Source organism: Danio aesculapii, chromosome 21, assembly GCF_903798145.1.
Source record: "Danio aesculapii chromosome 21, fDanAes4.1, whole genome shotgun sequence".
Classification (NCBI taxonomy): Eukaryota; Metazoa; Chordata; class Actinopteri; order Cypriniformes; family Danionidae; genus Danio; species Danio aesculapii.
In genome coordinates this window covers 24,557,898-24,582,538 of record NC_079455.1, presented here as the reverse complement: position 1 = coordinate 24,582,538, position 24,641 = coordinate 24,557,898, and the positions used below count along the sequence as shown (strand labels likewise).

Here is a 24,641-nt window from a genome sequence, read left to right as displayed (position 1 = left end):
TTGTTAACGCAAATTTTTAATCAGTCAATCACAAGGCAGCAACTCAATGCATTTAGGCAAGTAGACAAGATCAAGACAGTTCAAACTGAGCATCAAAATGAAGAAGAAAGGTGATTTAAGTGACTTTGAACATGGAATAGTTGTTGGTGCCAGAAGAGCTGGTCTGAGTATTTCAGAAACTGTGGATCTACTGGGATTTTCACACACAATCATCTCTAGGATTTACAGAGAATGGTCTGAAAAAGAGAAAATATCCAACAAGCAGCAGTTCTGTGGGTGCAAAAGGGGTCCAACCCGGTACTAGTAAGGTGTACCTATTAAAGTGGCCGGTGAGTGTAAATTGGAAATACAGAAAAACTGAGAATCATCAAGTGGTGTCTCAGCTGTGGTCAATATTCAGTAGTAGGAGCTCAAAATGATCTTAAAGCAATTCTGTAATGCTCATTCATTCCCTCTGAAGTCGATGCTAGATTTATAAATGCATATATCGCACATTCTCTTACACACGCACACAGTGTCACAATATGTCACATCTTTCTTTATTAACTTTTGTAAATGGTCTGAGCTGGTGTGCAGGGTAAATGGTCTATACATATCTTCATATCAGAATGAATCTGAATAAAAGGCTTGTATACATATTCAATGTCCGTGTTTCCTTTTTTCCGTTACAATAAAAAAACAAAATAAATGAAAACATGTTGAAATAGCTACAAAGCCTTTACATTCCCCATGACATGGGCATGTTGGTATTACTGGAATCTAACTAATATACTTAAAGTACATCCATAACAACTCTAATAAGGGTGCATAGCATTCTAATTAAATATAGTTTGTCATATATTTATACATATATTCTTTATTAAAAACATCTTTTTTTTCTGTGCATGTGCGCAGTTGCATTCCTTAGTACAGAGTAATATGATATTGCGTTTATATTGTCATTAATCCATTCTAAAGGAGTATAGGTGAAGTCTAGATTTTTGCAACAGTTAAACATTGTACATAAACTCTTTTTTTAATACATAATGATTGCAATGTTAAACCGTTTCGTTCCTTCAACCAAACAATAATAACACAAATAAAAAATCTCTTCCTTTCCCCCTTTGTTTTCAGGAATTTTGTGTCTCAGTCAACAATTACAGCAGCGATAATATATCGAACATGTATCTATGTTCTTCATGTTGAGGTCACTTCCCCACCCCACCTCCCAACGCCCCTGACGATCCTTAAGCCCAAAGTATATTTCACTTTTTACAGGTACACTAGAGTATGAATAGTGTGTAGTGAGGCAAGTTTCATCATCAGCAAAGAATTCATGTGTGGTATTTTTGCAACAACGTACACCCAGCTCATGTATGCACTTTGAATAGCTTTTGCACTACTTAGTTTGTCCACAAGGTGTCAAAACTGGTGAGGGGACAAAAATAATGTAAATGGCAAAAACAGATGCCCATGTAGATGAATGCGTTCGTAAGGAAAACAAAGGGTATTCACAACTCTTAGGAAGAACAAAGGAAATCTCATCAGGCAACATTTTGAAAGAAAAAAAAAACAGACACTGGATTAAGATGAATACTTTGGTCCGATCCCAAATGGCACTGCAAGTAAACGATTTAGGTCTTTCTAGAGTGCACTTATTGAGTCACTGTGAACACACACAGGATCAATTGATGCATACTTTGGCCCAAACTCAAATTGCATTCTAAACCCTCAAGGTCCAAACTTCCATGATATAAACCACTTTGATTGTTGGGCTAAAGTTTACTCTGTAAAGCGGAAGTGTCCAAACTCGATCTTGGAGGGCCACTGTCCTTCTGAGTTTAGCTCCAACTTGCTTCAACACACCTGCCAGGAAGCTTCTGGTATATAAGAGCTTGTGTAGCTGGTGTAGGTGTTTGATTAGGGTTGGAGCTAAACACTCCAGGACACCGGCCCTCCAGGATCGAGTTGGGACACCCCTAATGTAGAGACTTGGAGAAGTGTGCTCCAAGGGGACATTTTGTGTACTTAACCCAGGGGTGTCCATACTCGGTCCTGGAGCGCCGGTGTCCTGCTAATTTAGTTCCACCCCAATTAAACACACCTGAACCAGCTAATCAAGCTCTTTCAAGTTGTACTAGAACAGTGTTTCTTAATCACGTTCCTGGAGGACCACCAACACTACATGTTTTGGATGTCTCCTTTGTCTCACACGCATTACAGGGCTTTTAAGCTGCGGTCACACTGGAGTTTTCTCCCCATACACTTCCATTCATACGCACGTGAATGCATCTGACCAGAAACGCAAGGTCATGCGTCAAGTTTTGCAGGTTACTGCAGTGCAAAGTTCAAGCTTGGTGAACTCTAACCTGAGAAATCGCATCACTTGATAGCGTGAGACCAATCGAGGATCAAAACATGACCTCTCTACAGAAATATAAAATATGGACCAATCGCTCGCTTTTTAAAATGTCTAATAATCTTGTTTAATCCCGCCCCTTTTCGCAGCGCTGTACGATAGGATTTCGCAAGCTCAAACTCTAATGTGACCACAGCTTTACTCTCTGCTAATGAGCTGATGATCTGAATCAGGTGTGTTTGGTTAAGGAGACATGGAAAATGTGCAGAGATGGTGGTCCTCCAGTAATGTGGTTGAGAAACACTGTACTAAAAACTTCCAGGCAGGTGTGTTAAAGCAAGTTGGAACTAAACTGTGCAGAACACCGACCCTCCAGAACAGAGTTTGGACACCCTTGATTTACCCAATGTGTCAATGTGGCAGCCATTTTAAGTTTGCTAGCGGGCAATTGCACATCAGGTATGCCATTTGGAATTGTGTCTCATTGTGGTTTTGGTAAAAGTGTATATTGAGAGTGCATAGTGTCCACAAAGGAGGTGTAGGCAAGCATGCTTCTGAAAGTTAAAACTGCTAATGTGACAACCTATGGTCTTGTGAACTTAATGGACACGTGCTCATGGATCTGATCATTTATCTGAAGGTTAACATAATGCTATGGTCTTCAAAGAGTGCAAGTGCACACGAAAAATGGTACTTGGGATCAGGCCTTTCTACAGCACATGTTTTGAGTGTCTGTAAACATTCATATTCTATGGAGTATACTTATAGGCCATATCCCAAAGGGCACATTAAACCCTTGTGGTTTTCCTCTCAGTACACACTACTTTGGACATAATGCTGTTTTGAATGTTGGGTAGAAATATGGCCTTGGTGGAAATGCACATCAAGGGTGGCCACAACGGACTAACAAGCACACTTCTGAACGGTAAAATGATGAACAGGACAGACTTATGAACCCAATAGACCAGTGTTTGCACAAGTGCACATTAGGGATTGGGTCTTAGTATTGTCTAGGTAAAAGTATACATTCAGGGTGCATAGTGGCCACAAAGGCGACAACCTATGGTCTTGTGGACTCAATGGACACATGCACATGGTAGCCACTGTAAGTTCACTAATTCACAAGTAAACTTATCTGAAGGTTAAAATAACGCTATGGTCTTCTAAGTCTGTAAGAGTGCAAGAGCACATAAAGAGTGCCATTTGGGACCAGGCCTTTCTAAAGCACATGTTTTGAGCACCTGTGAACATGCACAATATCCTATGGAGTATACTTATGCCATATCCCAAAGGGCACATTGAACCCTTGTGGTTTTCCTCTCAGTACACACTACTTTGGACATAATGCGGCTTTTAATGTGGTGTAGAAATATGGCCTTGGCGGTAATGCGCATCAAGGGTGGCTACAAAAGACTAACAAGCACACTTCTGAAAAGTTAAATGATGAACTGGACAGACTTATGGACCCAATGGGTCAGTGTTTGCACAAGTTAGGAAATGCATCTTAGTATGGTCTAGGTCAGAGGTGCCTGTGTCCTGCAAAGTTTAGTTCCATCCATTATCAGACAAACCCGGGCTAGCTAATCAAGCTCTTACTAGGCTTTCTGGAAACATCTGTGGAGGTGTGTTGAGGCAAGTTGGAGCTAAAATCTGCAGGACACCAGCCCTCCAGGCCCGAGTTTGGGCACCCCTAGTCTAGGTACAAGTGTACATTCAAGATACATAGTGGTCACAAAGGGGATGTACCATGTATACATGCATTCTTCTAAAAGCTAAGATAATGAATGAGGATCTATGGTCTTGAGGACTTCATGGACACAAACAAAGTGGCTGTTGTAAGTCTGCAAAACCACAAGTGCACATAAAGTGTGCCATTTAAGATTGGGTTTTTCTAATGTGCATAAGTTAAGTGTTTGTGATTGCAAACACTATGGAGTATACTTTGACCCAACCGGGAGACCACATGAGAATTCCTCTAAAGGCTAAACTAAAGAATGGGCCCTTGATAAGCTGTGCGTTAATATGTGTTCAAACAATAATGTACGCATACAAAAAGAAAAGTATACTTTAGGCTTTAGACTCCTTTGAATGGACACAGAATTGACTGCTAAGTATGCATTAACTAGAATCATGGAAGAGAAATAATCCGTCAACCCAAACCTGAGTGAACTGTAAAAAACAATATACAGTGAGGCAGAATGAGGGTTTTAATGTGTTGGTGAGAAGGGACGTGTGCAGTCTCACAAAGCACACCATTTAATTGACTAAACAAAAACACTAGGTTCTGATTAAACGTTTCTTTTTTAAATACGAAAGTACAATCATTGTCATTCGTCCAATTGTCCATGCATTCCTTAAATATTTTTTCATTTGGAGGACAGGTTTATTCATTTATTCACAAAGTCAGTCATTCACAGAGTCATTCATTCATTGACATCCCTCAACTTAAACTACACGAATGCGTGAGCCAGTATATCACGGTGTGCTCATGATTATGTAAGCTACTGTGCTGAGATTAAATGCTGAGCACCGTACCTGATATCATTATGCCGTTCAAAGAAACCTTGTCCATTAAAGTGAAACAGCTACCGTTCAGTGAACTCAAGTTGGCATGTAGATCATGTAATTGCATACGGTGTGAAATACTCATGCATGCTGTTATATCTCTTGAATCGTATACGTCTTACAAATGCTACTAAAATGACGGGTTAATACAGTATATACTGAACACACAAGCGCTCGTAGACGGAAAAACACGCGCACACATACCGACAACAACGCAGTATTCCAACTGTTGCAGCACGTTTGATATTATTGCTTTGGTAGACTATACTTCAAGAGTTTTTGTGTATGTTTGGGCTCTTTCATAGTGATAATAAAAACGGTAACGAATGCGGAAAAAAACGCATGCGAAGGATGTTAATTGGGAATGAAATTGCAATAAAAGTACTTTAAGCTTTCCATAGTTACCTTGTTGGTATGTGTTGGTACTGGTAAAAGTGAGACATTTGAAGCCAAAAAGTAAGACAGACAGTTGTGAGTTCACAGTTCAGGGGTCAATTTTAAGGTGGACTTTCACAGTGCTGTCTGTGTATTTATCTGTCTTTTTTAACTGTACATCTAAACGAAAAAGAAAAAGAGAATAAACGAAGAGCATCATCAAAATACTTACTACGCATAACTCCATCTGAAATCCCAAACATTACAAAGGCAGTTACTCAGAGATAGTCCCCAAGCCCCACAAGTCACCGCTACAATCATGTTTTTTTCACCAGCACAGCTTGATTGATAATATAAAATAATAAATAAAAACGTCTGGGCCCAGTGTGGGCCCAAGAGAACAGCATGAAAAGCAGTGTTAACCAGCATGCAATGCTACATTTGTCTCTGGAAAACGGTCCGACATGGCGGTTTTAGTAGAGCAGCTGAGCTACAAATGTGGATGGATGAATGGTTGGAAGGTCGGAGGTTAGAGTCGTGAACTGTCAGACATATAAAGCATGTGCCCTCCATTTTGGGTGTTGTACATACAAAGCTACGCAACCTCCAACAAACAAATCAGTTTGGATTTGAACAGAGGGGGGCCTTTAAATTCAAAACCAGAGATATAAAAGCAAAATGGCTGACAGTTCAAAGGAACACGGATACGCTTCACAAAGTGGAAATAAATGCACGCGGACGCTCACAAGCAGGAGAGCACAGGGGCCTGTTGTCATTCCCATGGCGAATACCAAATGACCGATCCAGAAAAAAAAAAGCTCAGTACCAAGCCAGAAGCAAGTACACATGCGTTAGATACCAACACACACGCACACACACCGACGCACATTCACGTAGCAGAGTGCATATATCACATTAAATAACAGGATAAAGGGCCTGTGGGAAATGACGAGACGGGCTTAGCATCCACTATGCTGCTGTGTAATGTCAATCTGTTTAACAAAATAAAGAACTGTTGCTTTTTTTTGGGGCTGTTTTGTTTCCGAGACCTCTTTTTTAATGAGTCAGGATAAAAGGTTCCCCTCATGGAACGGCCCTTTACCTTGTACCCCTTCAGTTTTTTAGATAATGACAGCTCATAGGTCATGCACCAGCAGTCAGTCATGCGTTTACAGTTGACAGGAAGCACTTTTGTTGCTTTTTTTGTTGGTGTTTTTCTTCACATTTTGTACAAAAAGTTCATGCCCTATGCTAGTAATACGTTTTTTTTTCTTCTGTTAAAATGTTAAAAAACTACAGGTAGAGAACTCCTTCTCCTTGTTGTTTTCCGGTAACCCTCTGCGGTTGCTTGACTGTTGGATTTGGCTGCGATGTGTTTTTCTTTCTCTGCATGTGGTTTTTTCCCCTCATCGCTCTGTGTCTTGTCCGATTTCCCAGTCGTGCGTAGGTGAAGGATGATTTGGCAGTGGATGTTCGACCCTGAAGATGCAACAAATAGGTCCTTCAAAGTGGAAATGCCACTTCAGTTTAGCTAAACTGGGGTTTAAGTATTACATCAATCTTTTTACCTGTCCCGTATCTTCAGGACAGTTTGTGTTTCATTTTAGTGCTTTACTCTCCGCAGACTGGAACGCTTCACGGTCTGGACATCCTTTTTCACATCCACACCCAACTGGAGAAAAGAAGGATGGGGTCAAATTGACTGAATCATTGCCTTCAGCAACAACAATAACAACAACAACAACAACACTATTATAAATCTGAGAGAAAAGAGATGACCCACCTTGGTCACAACATTGCCATGCTCATCAGTGAACTGCTCTTCCTGTAGAAGATCACTGCTGAGATCTACTGGATCATCCTTCTGCAAGGAGGGAACATTACCTGCATTAATTATCATTATTGAATAACTCAAGTCAAGATTGTGCCCAAAACATGCTCTTTGTTCAGACTGGACAGGCTCAGGGGACACACCTGTGCCTTCCGTCTTTCCTGGTCCCATGCCCGTAATTCCCCCTCCTGATGGGAGAATCCCAGCCCTTTCTCAAAGGGCTGAGTGCCCAGTAGACGCCCCCGCAGGACCTCCGAATGGCCTGTATCACATACCGGTGTAAGAAGGGCCTCCTGTGCTACACGTGACTGATTGTGGTCCGGGGATGATGACATCATGGTCTCCATGGTTTGCCTGGGTTTGGGTTGAGACCAGCTGTGGAGGGAGTCTTTCTCCTGCGAGTAAGGCTGGAAGGCGCCGCTGCCGAGCCTGAGAGTAGGTACAGACAAAAAAAGTGTTAACACTTGTTGTCTAAAGGATCGTTCACACCATTAAGAAATAGAACAATAACTTTAGGCAGCAGCCACATTGATCGCTTAAAACTAAAATTCATTAATGAAATCAAGTGATTCCAATAGTCTGCACAATTGGGAATTTTGCATGAGGGAAAAAATGTTGCTGATTTTGCTTGGTCAATTCGTAGACTTGTTTAGAATATAATGTTGCACTCTTGTGGACAAAATGGCGTTTACGCTCTAGTTATCGTTCTTGGTGTGAACGAGCCTTAAGGCTTGCAGCATAACATGCTATACTAACATGATTCATACCTGTCCCCATTGTGTTCTAGGGATCGGGTCAGTCCGGTTCTCTCGCACAACTGAGCATAGAGCTGCTGCCCTGTAAGAACAGAAAACTTTTCCTCTGAACTTGCCCCTTTTCCACCCTTTCCTCCTCCTCTAGCTACACTTGTCATACTGCTGCCCGCCGCCACATCTGTCCTCTTGCCCTCCGACCTCTGACCTCCAGCCTGCCCATTATAGTTGGCCTTTGGGACGGCACCGCTGGCCCATGCTTTTTCTGCACTTGCAGACACCGGCTCATGCTGTATGTCATCTTCCTCAATCTCCTCTTCCTCGTCCTCCTCCTCCAGCTCCATAATGGAGCCACTTGCCCCACTGGCTCCGCTGCTAGGCCTCCCCAAACTGCTGCAGGGTAGGCTCAATGTGTTGCCTTCTGAGTCATCTGCACGACTGCTACCATCCAGTGAGGAGTCTTCGACGGTCACAAGGGACGGACTGACCCCCGCTGGCCATACCTGCACGTCTGACATCTCCAACATGGTGTCCTCCTCAGTGGTGGCGATGGGTGCACACTCCAGGCTCGATACCTCCTGCCAATAGGGCTCGACGCCCAGCGGAGAAGGCAGGCTATACTGCATGGAAGCGGGGGAGAGCAGCTCCTCCTGCACCAGCCCGTAACCTGAGGAATGGCCAGACAAGAAAGGCAACGCTAACACCACACAGAAGGAGTGGGGGTAACATGGGGAGTTTTGACCCTCTCAAAAAGGTCATGCAGAACACAGTGCTCTGGGTGCAGTCATGTCTGTCGATATATATAAGTGAACAGAAGTGCTTTAATGCAAAGCATTAGCATTGTAACAGGGCTACAGAAAGGTCATTCAGTAGATTAGGTTCACTCACAACAAGCAATCCTTTCAAAGTAACTTTTAAAGAAATATTCTGGGTGTTTTTCCAACATGGGGCTTTGAGAAAAATAACAATTCACACATTTGTACATTCTTAACATGCATATTTGCAGTCACTGTCACTGACTTAGCTCTCCCATCTTATATACTGCTGACTGTTTAACAGGCTCTTTGCCACTTAAGTTCAAGTGTTGACTACTGTACTACTTGACATTTCCCCTTCAAGCAATGAAGTAAATATTGCCAAAACATTCTAATACTGAATTGCTTCAAATGATACAAGCCTAGCAATACAGTACAGGTTAACACTTCAAAAGCATAATATCAGTCATTTAAAAAATAATGGTTCAATTCTGCAAATGAACAGTAGTAGCAACAGATAGTACCTTCCACATGGTGCATTCACCATTTCAGGACAGTGGCCCTTCAGGAACAAATCTGGACTTCCCATTCTTGTGTATCAGCAGATCTTGATTAGCTGGTTTAGGTATGTTTAACTAGGGTAGGGCCTCCAAGAACAGGTTTGGACACCACTGGGCTAATCTTTAACATTCTTGCCATTAAACGATCCTTCTGAATTTTACTCTTTAACAGTTTACATTGAAAAAAAATATTATAAGAAGTTATAGAAAATTCAAATCCAACAACTAGGGTTTAGTTCATGGTATTCTAATTTATTTCTATGCTATCCATAAACAGTAAACAAGTGTCACACATCTTTGACAAATATTCAGTGACATGACTGAATTTGATGTGATGGGTTATAATCAAGACACACAATCTAACTTCATAGTTCAGTCATGGAAGTTGGCATCTCGGCCATCAATTATTATCGAACTTGATTCTTGGTTCTGTGCACTGGTTGTTGGCTGGATTAAGACAGATCTGTATGTCTTTCAGCTGACAGTGCAGAGCTTGGGTTTGCTGCTAAACTTTCATTTCAAGTATGCTTAACCGTTCATCTACACACGTTTACACCAAACCCAGAATATTTCTTTAATATGCCGTCCCAACACACAGACAACTAATACACTTGGGTTCAAAATAGACTCATGTCCGATCTCTCTCAAATATGTATGAAAATTATGTACGTGACCAAGCAGTACATCCAGCTTAATGAGAATGCAGCGATGGCCATTTTCTTATGTGTATGGTAGAATAAAAATTCCTGGGACTGTTCAAATGAACATGAAGTTGCATGTATGTAACCTACAGGTTTTTGCATGACAGGTGTATAAGTATGCATGATTAATAACAGTGTTAAAAGAGACATTCTAAAGGTTTATCAAGGTCAAACACTTAACGTTAAGCACTCTTGTAGTACAATGCAAAAAATACATATTTAAAATTCTGATTCAGATTACTAAGCCTCATAAGGATCTATAATATAATGAGAAATATAATCCGGGCTAGTTTGTGCTTTTGGAAACAGTGAAAAATTGACTAATAAACAACACAATATGTGCTTAGAGCAACCAAATCTCAGCTTAGAAGTTAAATGCTTTAATGTAAAGCAAAGACAAATTGTGAAGAATGTCTTCGATAATTGTTAAACTGAATTGTAACCATTTAAACAAAGTATTCAAATACATTCAAAAAAACACGATAATGCAATTTATAACAACATTCAATAAAAATATACCTTTCACGCTTACTGTAGTGTGTGTATTTAATAATTTGGACAATAATAATGACACAAACAACCCAGGAAGCATTTTTTTGTTTTTAAAAGATGTCTAATAGATGTCTAATAGACATCTAAACATAGTCGTCTTGGCTAAATCAAGGTTATATTTGGGCTGTCAGTGAAAATCTAATAGACGTCTAAGAATAGGCCAAAACTAGACTAATCGTCAAATAAACAGAAATGAATGACTACACATATAAGGTCTGTCTAATATGTCTATTTGATGACTAGTTTAATTTTGGGCTATTAGACGTCTATTAGATTTTCACTGACAGCCCAAGTTTAGACTTGTTTTAGCCAAGCTGTCTACGCTAAGATGTCTATTAGACGTCTATTAAACACAAAATTGTTTGCTGGGAAGAACTAAAAAGAAGCTCGTCAGAAGTTTTGCTTAATTTATCAAACAAATGCCACCATATGAGTAAATGTTGTCGCTGTGTATGTAGGTGGATGGATGCAAAGGTGTTTCATGGTTGGATGGATGATGTACGGCTGTTATAATGGAATGATAATGAAATGAAGAAAAGAATGGAGATGATTTCCAGTGATGATTTAGTGGAGACCTTCACTGTGCCCCCAGTAATGAGAAAACACACACACGTGAGTCAGACGGATACCGTGACACACAACAAATGTACTCTCACTTTACTACAAGCAACGCAACACGAGGCAAATGTGTAAATAAATACTGCTGACTGTTACGTACAAAAGCCACATATGAAGTCGCACACATAAAAACACACCCATGTACACGTGCAAATAAATGTTGCAACACGCAAACCATCAAATCACGTTACAACACAACATAATACACACAACAGCACACAATTATGACTGTCCTGTGTGATCTGATTGTTTTATACAAACTTATAGAGAGGTTATAAATTTCATAACTCACATACTCACACAAGAGCACACACACACATACAGGTTAGGACTGCGTTCACATCATTACATTTTTTTTTCATGAAATCATTTAATAGGATATTTCACCCAAAAATGAATCAAATCTCGTATCATTTACTCAGTATTTTTTTGTTTTAAACCTTTTTGAGGTTCTTTCTACTGTTAAACACAAGGGAAGACATTTTGAAGCCTGTAACCATTGACTTCCATAGTCTTTGTTTTTCCTATCTAGATGTCAATGGTTACAGATTTTCGGCTTTCTTTAAAATATCTTCTCTTGTGATTAATAGATGAAAGAAACTCGTAAAAAGTTTGAAACCACCTGAGGGGGAGTAAATAGTGAGTAATAAATCATAATTTTTGGGTAAACTATCTCTTTAATGTGTAATAATATGCAAATGTTGCCTTTACTGTTGAATATTTTTTGTTATATACTGTCAAAAGTTCTTTTTAGAAAAAAAAAAAGAATTTTAAACAGTTAAAGGTTATAAAACTAATGGTAATTTGTAAAATATTGAGTGTTTAGCCACTAGGGGGCACTAATAGCTAAATGATTATCATTTTTGTGAATACAGTCCATGACATCTGCAACAACACGGAGTCCTGCGGTTGAAAATGGTGTCACGCAATCAAAGCGTGACACACACAAACAAGCAGGCTCGAAAAAAACCAACAGCAAAACATCAGTTGACGCATAACGTTCAGAAAACGCTTCTGCGACATGACAACAGTCACAGATCCATTTTCAGTAGCATTATGCAAACTGCTGCCAACAAATCAGCAGGGCCTCAAACAATGTTAATAATATTCACCAGAGACGAAAAGAGAAGAGTTACTGAAGCTACAGAGATTCAGGAATCAAACTGACACTCGGTGCAAATACACACAGGGAAAAAACCCAAACGTTGAAAGCATGCCATGCATACACAAGATCTGGTATAGAGAAACACAAGCAAAGGCCTCTTGTTAATTGAAGCCTCACAAAAACATTTTTTATTTACAAAATAAGAGCACATCGAGCAACATGCACATGCATACAGACACAGCACAGCTCCCGCTCAAAATGGGAACCAGAAAACAAAAATGAAAGAAAAAGTCGAATGACAGAAAAAGAGGAGGCCCAGAGGAGGTCATTATGAGGTCAGAGGTCGAAGAGGAGAGCTGTGAGGAGGAAGAGGAGGGCGGCTGGGCTGCAGATGACATGTTTGGAGAAAGAGAGAAGGAGGAAAAGAGAGAGGGAGAGGCGCAGACACAAGTATGGAGGCCTGTTGTCTTCTTTTTTTAAAGTACTCATCCATACTCCTATCTGTTCCTCTATGGCATATTGTACATAACACATCCCGAGAAAAGCTAAACACATTTGATTTGTTTTCTGGAGCATAACTGTTGCAATATAATTCAAATAAATTTATCAAATTACATTTTTTCCCAATTGCTCTTTAAAAATAATGATATTAATATATATTTTTGTTAATTGAAGCCTCCTAAATCCCTATAAAAACGAATTTCTTCAAAATAAATTGGATAATATAATCCATCTTTTTATTATTCCTCTAATTACTGCTACTATTGCATATGCATACAATGTTTTTGAATGTAATGTAATTTGTAGAGATTTACATATTTGTCATGTTACTTTTATCATGTGAGAATATTGAAGGTATGAAATAAATATTATTTTAAAAAGTTTAATATTTTTTATCAATTCCAAACATTGCATTTTACCAAATTATTTATAATTTAAATATCTGAATATTTATGTAAATATATGTAAAAACGTAAAATATGACATTAATTGAATTACATTAATAATACATCACATATTACATCAATTTAATTTAATAGATTATAGATATTTCTATGTATTTTACCCCTATTTGAATAGCTTTGCAGTTAATTCTAATCCTAATTATGCTATACATACTGTATATACACATATAATTATATGTGCCAATTGTCAATATTACATGTATCAATTTATTAAAAATTGTAATGATTACTGTTACACATATTGCTAATGCGCATTTTACCAAATTATATATATATATACAGTTGCGATCAGAATTATTAACCCCCCTGAATTTTTAGCCCCCAGTGTATTTTTTTCCCCAATTTCTGTTTAACGGAGTGAAGATTTTTTTCAACGCATTTCTAAACATAATAGTTTTAATTACTCATTTCTTATAACTGATTTATTTTATCTTTGCTATGATGACAGTAAATAATATTTGACTAGATATTTTTCAAGACACTTCTATACAGCTAAAAATGACATTTAAAGGCTTAACTAGGTTAATGAGGTGCTGCTTTTATTCTAGCCAAAATAAAACAAATAAGACTTTCTCAAGAAGAAAACATATTATCAGACATACTGTGAAAATTTTATTTGGGAAATATTTAAAAAAGAAAAAAAAATCAATGGGGGGCTAATAATTCTTCAACTGTATCTCTTTTCAACTGTATAATCTTCAACTGTATAAACTTCAACTGTATAATCATTTAAATATCTGCATGCTACTTTGTTCAACACATTTATAATGGTATTTTGTCATATGTTTACATTGTTATGTAATTTCTATGAGAATACCTGCAATGAAGACATTTGGAATCTCATTATTGTCATGTTCTTGTAATATTTCACAAGCACTACCATAACATGAAGTCAGTTTGTCTCTACTCTCTACTTGTTAGTTTATTAATAATGAATGGAAAAGGCAGAAAATGGTGGCATTGTCATCGCATGCCTGATTCATCAGCGAGTAAAATCACAAAACTAGAAGAAATAAAAAATCCCATGAAATCCCGACTTTGACATTCTTTTTAAATCACATTTCATGCTATGGATTTTGGGAAACCGAATGTAGTATGCAATCAGCGGTCGACCCATGCACTTCAAACATTTTCAGCCTTGGTTTACCAGATGGATAACGTCATCTCATTGATAAAGTCCAGATTATCCGTGGTCAGTTCTTACCGTTGATGACACTAGGAGAAAGCAGAGTGGAGTCTCGATCAACCAGTCTACAAGCTCCTTCCTCCAGGGTCTCCGGTAGCACCGGCGGAGCCTGCGCCTCCAGACACTTCACGATATCTGAGCGGTCGATGTTCTTCAGCGCTCCATAAAGACTCTCCACTGAACACATCATAATGATAGAGGAAGGGTTATAACAGCATGCAGAGACAGAGCAACATACGTTTAAGTTAATGAGATAATTCAGTGTATGCTGAGATCAATTTTAATCATTTTCAAATTAATTTGCATTCAAATATATATTTTCGTTTTTTTTTTTTGTTAGTTTACTCAATAAGGAAGTACTAATAATGAAAACACTTTATCGTTTAAAATAAATAAATAAATAAATGGCCTAAACACATCAAAATCTTTCTGTTTTCGGTGTTAAAAAACCCTCCCTTAGTGGCAGGTGAATTAATTTGCATTTTTCCATTCCAATGCACTACCTCTTAGAAGTTTAGCTAGTTTTTCTATGTAAAGTTGTATGACTTGATCTTTCTCATGAATGGTGATTTTGTAATTTTGTGGTATTGTTTTCTGTGATTGCTGCCGTCTTGACCAGGTCTCACTGGAAGAAGAGAGTAGTGTCTCAATGTGATCTCCTGGCTAAATAAAGGAAATAAATAAAGTAAACATGCACTGAATTGTGTGACTTAAGGCCAGCTCACACAATGCAAGATTCCTATAAGCATTAAGATTCATATAATCACAATCTGTTTATTTTTAGATTATGCTTTTCACTTGGCATTACCCTTTTGTGTCCAGCAGATGTCCTCCTCAGTTTGATATTAATGAATCTGACCGGTAATTCCAGCTTGTATAATTGCTTGTATAAGTATTTATATCTAATCATTCATTCATTCATTTTCTTTTCAGCTTAGTGCCTTTATTAATCTGGGAATGAACCGCCTATATATCTAATCAAAATGTTTACAATTTATTGATCGCTAACAAAAACAACACACATTATTTTCCCCAGCATTTTCAAAGGAGGCAACATAAAGATGCCAAAACTAGCATGGGATACCTGAGGTACTTTTATTTGTATACCTAAATTTGGCAGCCTGGCTTGCATAAGGACCATGTACTTTATCGTTATTTGCATAACTATATGTCTCCAAGACAGTCATTATCTTTAAATAATATTTGAAAAGATTGGTTTAAACAATTCCATCTGTTGCTTTAAATTTCACGAGCCTTTTTTTTGTATACTTCAATTGATTCTGACTGGCTGGTTTTATCATTTATTAGCTGGGAAAACATTCTGAAAGTAATACCAACGACGATATTGCTAACTTTATTGTTATAGCTGTCTGAACTGAGCTGTTGTTTTACATTCAGAACAATTTTTAGAACAATGCTTTTATTGTGATCTTTACAGATTTTGTTCTTGGTGTGAACAGGCTTTTATGCTTGTGTCTCGTGTCTTTTTCAGCACCTCACTTTTTTTAAAACCATGTCTTTTTTAAATTTCTTGACACAAAGACTTGTTTAATGTGAATGGTCTCTAAGTCTGTTTCAGCTGACTAGTTAAAGTTGTACCACTGCACAGTAAGGTTCCATTTAAATGAGTTAACTACATTAATGTTGAATTAAAATGCATTTACAATCAAAAATACTTAAAAAAGCAATTAAATAATTAATATTGTTGTCAATATTTACAAATGCATTTCAAAATTCTATATTTACTAATGATTACTAAGTTGTGTCTCTTAATATTATTTATGTATGATTTATTGTTTGTTTCTGCATTTGAATGCACTTGATTTTTGCTAAATATTGTTTCAGTTTGTTTTGCCAACTACAACAATAGCAGTTTTTTAGTTTTTATATTTCCATTTTCTGTTTATTATTTCATTCTAAAATGCTGTTTTCAAATGTACATTGGATGCATGATTTGATGCAGTCTATTCAAATTAGATATACAGATTGCACGCTATTTTTTGTTTGCATGTTATCCCATGTCCGTGTGGGTTTCCTCCGGGTGCTCCACGTTTCCCCCACAAGTCTAAAGACATGCGCTATAGGTGAATTAGGTAAGCTAAATTGGCCATGGTGTATGAGTGTGAATTAAAGTGTATGGGCATGTCCCAGTGATGGGTTACAGCTGGAAGGGCATCCGCTATGTAAAACATATGCTGGATAAGTTGACGGTTCATTCCGCTGTGGCGACCCCTGATTAATAAAGGGACTAAGCCAAAAAGAAAATGATTGACTGATTTAACTAAATGAAAGAAGAAAAAACTCTAAACCTGACTTATTTCCCTTGTCTCTGGCTTAGTTATAAATGGAGAGAACAGAGAAAATATGTATGTTTTTATGGGTATATATTTTTTCTTTATTTAATTTAATTTATTTTATTTAGTTTTATTCATTTATTTTTTACTGCTGTACCTTTTGCATTTTTATATATTTTTCTGTATTGCTGTTACAGCCCAATATGTGTTTGTTTTATTTATTTATAATGTTATTTTATTTATCTTATTATTATTATTATTATTATTATTATTATTATTATTATTATTATTATAGATTTTTTATTTGTGTTTTTGAACTAAATATTGTTTTTGATGCAAGAATTTTGATTCAGAGAGGAAGAAAATGTGAAATAATTTTGTTTTCTGCTGATTGATTGGAACAATTGATGTCTTACTGATTATTTATATTTGATATTGTAACTCTCTGACTCATAAAGCAGAGTTAAACTAATTTGTTGTTTTCAACAGTTTTCATTTGGTTTATGACAATATACAACATGTTGTTTCTATTTTGTTCTTGCATTGCTTGGTTTCTGTTTCATCCAACCTACTACAGTAGTTTCCTTTAATCCACTAGTTATTTTATACTATAGTGACTGATTAGTTTGACCTGTGTTTTATCTGGTCTCCGTTGATTGATCAGTAATTTCAAACTATATGGATTATATAGTAATGAACTGTAAATCATGCGCATTCCCATTAAACAGTGTGCTTCTGTGTTGTTCCATAAGGAGGAGGATAAAGCCACAAAGAGGCAGTGTGTGAATAATACAGTAGATGCTCACTTTTGGCCTTCTTGCCCTCTCGGCCGACCCACAGGTTGAGCAGAGCTGAACTCTGGTCCAGGAGAGAGTTGGGATTCTCCACACGGATGCGGTTAATGTCATCCACACCGAACTGCAGCTCCCTGGCCAGCTCTACAAACCAAAGCAGGCGAGATTCAGTGGAGAAACACTGAGAGTTAATGAAAAGAGATACGAGAGGAGATGCTCTTACCGGTCCAGCTCAGTCCCAGCTGCTCTGCTATTACTGTGATCTTCAGCTCGGTTCTCTCCATAGCATTAACAGCGGCTGAATCACAGACAAAGACAACACCATTACCACATGATCAAATGCTTTTATAAAATAGCAGCTTATGATAGTGGCTTTCACTGAAAAACAAAGCAAAAACAAGAGATTTAATACAGTGTAGATCATAGTAACAATATGACTATACTTGTGGTTGGCTGATATACAGTTGAAGTCAGATTTATTAAACCCCCTGAATTATTAGCCCATTGTTTATTTTTTCCAATTTCTGTTTAACGGAGAGATTTTTTCAACACATTTATAAACATAATAGTTTTAATAACTCATTTATAATAACTGATTTATTTGATCTTGTTCTGTTTTATTTAATAAAGATATAAAATCAAATCCGAAATTATTTGGAAATATTATTACAATATAAAACGTGTTATATTAATATATAAAATATAAAAGTGTTCAATATAATATAAAAGTGTTTGTATTTTTATGTATTCAGAAATACAATGTATTCCTGTGATTCAAAGTAGACTTTTCATCAGCTATATTTGAGTGTCGCATGATCCTTCAAAAATGATCCTAATATGCTTATTAGACAGATCAAAATAACATTAATAACTTGAAATAGATTATATTATAATATAATAGAACTATAATACATTATAAATCTTTTACTTCTATGTTTAATCAATTTAAAATATCCTTGCTGAATGAAGTATTCAATTCTTGAATTTGTTTGTATTAAACTCAATTCTTTGAATGAGAAAATGTATGTTTATACAGGTTTAATTTTGATAGATTAAAAAATGTTACCTGTTTATGTTTGTTCATTAGTGACATTTTAAAAATGTACAGATTTCAAAATTATATTTATATTTTACAATATTTATTATAAACAAAATATTGCGAAAAGGTCGAGAATAAATAACTTGAATAAAAACTGAATGTCTCAAATGTAAATATTTATTCATTAATAATGTTTAAAAATCCAAAAATTCATTAATTAATTAATTTAAATGTTATAATTATTTATTTAGTAGTTTTTTTACAGGTAATATATATATATACACACACACACACACGCACGCACACACACGCACGCACGCACGCACGCACGCACGCACGCACGCACGCACGCACGCACGCACGCACGCACGCACGCACGCACGCACGCACGCACGCACACACACACACACACACACACACACACACACACACACACACACATATATAGTTGAAATCAGAATTATTTAACCCCCTTGAATTTGTTTTTCCTTTTTAAATATTTCCCAAATTATGATTAACAGAGCAAGGACAATTTCCCAGTATGTCTGATAATATTTTGTCTTCTGGGAAAAGTCTTATTTGTTTTATTTCAGCTAGAATAAAAGCAGTTTTTCATTAAAAAAAAAAAAACATTTTTAAGGTCAAAATTATTAGCCCCTTTAAGCTATATTATTTTCGATAGCCTACAGAACAAACCATCGTTATACAATAACTTGCCTAATTACCCTAACCTGCCTAGTTAACCTAATTAACCCAGTTAAGCCTTTAAATGTCACTGTAAGCTGTATAGAAGTGTCTTGAAAAATATTTAGTCAAATATTATTTACAGTCATCATGGAAAAGATAAAATAAATCAGTTATTAGACATGAGTTATTAAAACTATTATGTAAAAATTCTTCTCTCTGTTAAACAGGAATTGGGGGGGGGGTAATTCTGACTTCATGTGACTTCATATGATGATGATATGTGTGAATAAAATGAACATGTTCAGTAACCTATTCATTAAAGATCTTAATAACAGGTACCTAACAGATGCATTTTCATTCAAAGCTGGACATGAAACCTGTGTAATGGTCATATAACAGCCGCTGTATGATAAAATGCCCCAAAACAGAATAAAGATTGGTTACATCCAGTGACTGAAACTGTAACATTGTTCATCACTTACCAACAACTGGCCAAAATCTGCACTCTACAAACATTAGCTGGCTTCATCTGCTTCGAAAAACAATGAAGACAGATACAAGATGTTTTGGCCACCTCGCAAACCACCCAGCCACTTTCTACAACCTTCCAACATCTCTAAAACAAGCAGTCTTTCAGCAGTCCTTCCATTTTTAAAGCTCATTCTCAAAGCTGGAGCTTGCCATGCTAAGAGTATTTCTGCTGGCATCAAACCAGCACCATGCGCAACATTTCTGCTCATTCGCTCAGTAAACATAAGGGCCCGTTTTATCTCTCAAGTGTGTTTGCGTTAGTAGTGGCCCCTCTGAGCGCAATTTCAGTGCTCAGCATCCAATGACCAGTCACAGCCATGCATGAGAGGAACAGAAGCAAGGAAATGGGCAGAGCATTCAGAAGCCGCCCTGCTCCTCCATCGCTGGCATGATGCCGCTATGTCTTACCCAGGCCGGGTTCACTCAGGGCGCTGTACCTCTCCCTCAGGGCCAGAGGAGTCAACGTCCTCCGCCGATCATCACTACCCACCACCTAGGAGAGAACAAATATTTAATGAATACAGAGTTAAAGCCGTTCTGTTCTTCATGCAGTGTTTAGCAGCGTTTGTAGAGTTACATCAGATTGATTGAAGGTGTGACATTTCGATATGAGCGATAATTAGACCCACACAATTGTTGTTGACTTTCCATCTTTTTACTTGTGTAAATATGTCTAAAACAAATATATTTAAACATTTTGTGTGAATATATATTTTAGCTATATTATAACTATTATAATTCTTACATGTTATTGAATATTTACATTTTTTTATGTTTATTTGTGTACAATACACTTTGTAAAGTAATATGTTGAGTTTTTTATTTGATGTACATGAGAACTGTTGTAGAACTGTTTATATCAGAATAAATTGTTGTCGCTAATAAAATGTACAATTTAAAACTTAGATAAAAGTTAAATAGTTTTTTATTTATTATTATTCATAAGTTTTCAGCTCATACTCTCTAAATTATTCCACAGAAATCCTCTTATTCCCAAAATCTTGTGCACAAATAGCAAAAAAACTGCAGATTTGTTTCAGCGATATTGAATTGAAGTTTTCATGTACTTGAAGGTTTAAGACACCCTGGAGTACTTTTTAAAAAGCATTTTTAACTGATTTATGTGTGTTCAGTTAAGACAACGTTAGCACCTGTCAGCTTTAATTTTGGGGAAAGATTTTCATTTTTGGGGGAGGATCAAAATCGGTGATGTATCGTGAATCTGCTAGTAGAGTAATTATTATTATTATTAATAGTGGAGTTATCTTATCTTTTGAGAAGACCATGCTTCTTAATTATTCATTAGAGCATGTGCTTTCCGAAGGTAAGGCAGACCTGCCAAGCTGTGAGACCCAATGGCTGGATGAGGCCACATCCGCGCATGGAGTTGTTTGTGTTTGTTTCCATGATCCACAGGGTTTTTTGCATGTTTTTCCCCATGATGCTGTCAAGGCTGATACAGTGCTTGCGGCAAGCATTTTTGTTGGGAGAGCTGTACGAGAATTGCAGAAGAGTGGAACTTGTCTTTTATTAGTTGAGTTTGTTCGTTCAGACACATCGCCTATATCCGTGCTGCTGTGTTCGTCCATGTTTAAAATCTCTAGATTACTGGCAGGGCTAATGGTTGAAATAGACAGAGCAAGAGACCTGCTGCACTGCTATCCACTGTGTCTGCATTCAGACCCGGGGATTCAGAGAGAAGTCCTACTCATTTATAGTGTTTAAATAAACATGATTATCCTTATGATGATATAACAAATTGTGGTAATGTGTATAAGAAACTACGAATAACAAATGTAGCAGGACATTAAAATACTGTTTATTTCTTTGCATTTTAACTTTGTAAATTATAAAATCATGGGTTTTACCCGTGACAACCTCACAGTTTGTGTCTTATTTTGTGAACCAACTGACAACAGTTGTTCGCTCTCCTCTTTTTCCCCTGCTCTGCCGGCCACACACAATCCTCCCTCAATGTTCCACGCTGATCATGAAGCACTTTTTGAATAAATTCTGAGGTAGACATGAACTGAAGGGGGGGGGGGGGGTGGTTATGGCCCTTTAAAAGTGTGGCGAGGCACCATGCATCTGTTTCACGCAAGTTGCTGAACACTCAGCATTTTTAACTTGCTCTAACAGTCAGAGAAGCATTCACAGCTGAGCATTTCTAGAAGACTGTTGGCATTTTCAGTTGTGCAAAAAAATGCATTGTTGGACATGCACCCCGAACCCTCAAGCATACATTACTGTATCCTGTAGCCCTTCATTTTTCTCTTATAGACACTTTTAGGCTCAAGTGTGAACAGTTTTTTAAACAAATGCCATATTTTTTATTTATATACATCTAAAAGTTTTTTAAATGCTTTAAATTTTAGTATTCCCCATTAATCTCCTATGGGACAAATTATGGAGTTAGACTTAAAGTAAACTGTTGAATCAAATCCTCTTTTTTGCTTGCTCAGGTGGCAAACTTATAAAAAGTAGCCAAGTCTTGAACCAATCAGATAAAATAAACTATTAAAAAAATAATGATTTTTCTTGGCCAAATTATTCAGTTTGATGTACAAATGTGCTTATTTGTTATGTTACAGATAATATTCAGCAAAAATATCACTGATGTATGTTCAGACCAACCAAAACCTAAAAATGTGGTTACTTTAGTTTACTTATGATGTCATAAAATATCTAAAATACAATATTTTAATGCCACTATTTGTGTGTGTGTCTGAGTGTTGTATGGAGATGCATATTGTATAGACTTAAACATTTAGGTATATGATTGATCGGAATTGGATTTTTCTTGGACAAATTTAAAAAATGTTTTGAATTTGAATATTTCTCCTACATTTCTTGTGGGTGCCCATTTTTGGGCAAAGAGAAAAATTTAAGATTTTTTTAACCACTTAATATTGTTGAATCGAGTCCAATTTTTTTGGTGTGTTTAAGTGGTAAACTTTTATATAATACATAACTAAATAATTAAGTCTTGAACCGCTCAGATTAAGGAAACTTTTTTTACAAATGCAAAAAAAATAAAAAATTGTATTTAATTTGACAGAAAAAAAGCCAAAATGCTCCAAGCCAAAATCCCCTAAAAGTTGCGTGCATGAAAAAACAGTGTTTTTATGAGTTGATGCACAAGTGTGAGTGATGTTCGTCACCTTGACGCAGGGAGGCATGGTGATGTTGAGGTTGCACAGGACGTGCTGCGTGTCCTCATACTTAGTGGACTTGCGTAGGAAGGACAGGAACCCACTGGCTTCCTTATTAGCATCTCTCACCTGACGAGCCAGGGGAAATGGAGAGGCAGAGGAACAGATGGGGAGAGGAGAACCGGATGAAACGGGAGAACAAAAGAGGGGGAAATGAATGAAGAGAGAGAGAAAGAACAAAAAAAGAGTGTTAGACAGAGCAGCTGGCGGCTGAGACTCAAACAGGGGAGCAGGTAAGGGGATGGAGGGAAGCAGTCCACAGGCAGGCGAGAGACAGAGAGAGAGATTTACCTTCACTTTTACCTGGCCGTCTGTGAGATCAGACAGTGAGAGAGAGAGAGACAGTGAGACAGACATACGGACAGGCGGGCGGGCAGGCTAGAAGGTGAAAGAGTTAAGGGCATGCGCACGACACTAATACAACAGTTACTACACCACAGCACAGATCAGCAGCTCGTCTGAGTCTGACAGAGTAAAGCCACGACCACAGATGAAGAGATGGAGGAGACAAGAGGACAGACAGAGACACACACAGAAAGACAGACATACAGCACTGACTGGGGGAATCAGAAACACTAGGGATGAGGGCTGCACCATTACGACATTAATACTGTGATTCCAAAGAAAGATTTTTTAGAATGATTAAAAATATTGGTCAAAAAATATTTTCATTAGCTGAAATCTAATTAAAAATTCACAATAAATGAAAAACTAAAACAAAAATGATATTAATAACAGACTCTGAAAAACTAACTGGAAAAAATGATAATTAGCAGATGCTCTGATCAGGATTTTTGGAGCTGATACTGAGTACCGATTCCTTAACATGGTTATCGGCCGATACTGAGTACCGATTCGGATGCTTCAAGCTTTACATAACTTTAACACTGCATAAAGCACATATTCCCTCTAAGCACGATACTTAAGTAGAGCTTTCTCCTTTCCTAAAAATAAAAGCATATAATCCCTTACACGTCTCTTATAACCATTTAGTGTGGTCACGTCATGGTCAGAAGCGGCTTTACAGAAAATAGATTAAACTGCTAAAAAATTTGGTAAAAATTTTGTGGGGTCACCACAGCAGAATGAACTGCCAACTTATTAAGCATATGTTTTACGCAGCGGATGCCCTTCCAGCTGCAACCCAGTACTGGGAAACATCCATACACACTCATTTACACTCATACACTATGGTCAATTTAGCTTATTGAATTCACCTATAGCGCATGTCTTTGGGCTGTGGGGGAAACCGGAGCACCCGGGGAAAACCCACACCAGTACAGGGAGAACATGCAAACTCCACACAGAAATATCAACTGGGACTCCCAGCCGGGACTCGAACCAGCAACCTTGTTGCTGTGAAGTGACAGTGATAACCGCTGAGCCACCGAGTCGTCAATCATTGGAAGATTTTGTTTGGAATTACACACACACACACACATGGAAATTGTCTGAGTCTAAAGCCTCCTTTTCACGGCACACAACAAATGACAAGCGACAGGCCGGAAGTCATTTATTTCCAATGGAGAGTAGTCCGGGCGCTGTTTGGAGTTCCGATCATCTCCGTATGCGGAAATTCGGATCTGAATTGAGCTGCAGATACGTTGAAATATACTACTGCCACTAGAATGTATGCGACCGGCCAACCGGATGTGATGTATTTCATTGTTGACCAATCAGGTCTATGCACGCGAGATGGGGAATAGTAATGTTTTTGTTTTTTTCGTTATTTTTCGAATCAGAAAAAAAATCTATACTAAAAAAACATTTCTATTTATAAA

At 37.4% G+C, this 24,641-nt stretch overlaps 1 protein-coding gene across 5 annotated transcripts in view; it reads right to left on the bottom strand.

Annotated features, from left to right (window-relative positions):
- Positions 1-517: 517 nt before the first annotated feature.
- The window catches only part of ank1b (ankyrin 1, erythrocytic b), a 126,495-nt gene continuing 102,371 nt past the window's right edge, over positions 518-24,641 (bottom strand). For 2 of the 5 annotated variants that reach the window (XM_056446352.1, XM_056446353.1), the window contains 10 exons: positions 22,810-22,929; positions 20,057-20,141; positions 17,615-17,689; positions 17,404-17,535; positions 14,322-14,480; positions 7,877-8,528; positions 7,253-7,538; positions 7,062-7,142; positions 6,847-6,950; positions 6,628-6,757 (listed from right to left, as the gene is read on the bottom strand). In XM_056446352.1, the coding sequence (XP_056302327.1) occupies positions 6,882-6,950; positions 7,062-7,142; positions 7,253-7,538; positions 7,877-8,528; positions 14,322-14,480; positions 17,404-17,535; positions 17,615-17,689; positions 20,057-20,141; positions 22,810-22,929 (1,659 nt within the window). In that variant the 3' untranslated portion in view covers positions 6,628-6,757; positions 6,847-6,881. Of the gene's footprint in view, positions 6,758-6,846; positions 6,951-7,061; positions 7,143-7,252; positions 7,539-7,876; positions 8,529-14,321; positions 14,481-17,403; positions 17,536-17,614; positions 17,690-20,056; positions 20,142-22,809; positions 22,930-24,641 lie in introns of all 5 variants that reach the window. The other 3 variants (XM_056446354.1, XM_056446355.1, XM_056446356.1) reach the window with 3 other exon arrangements.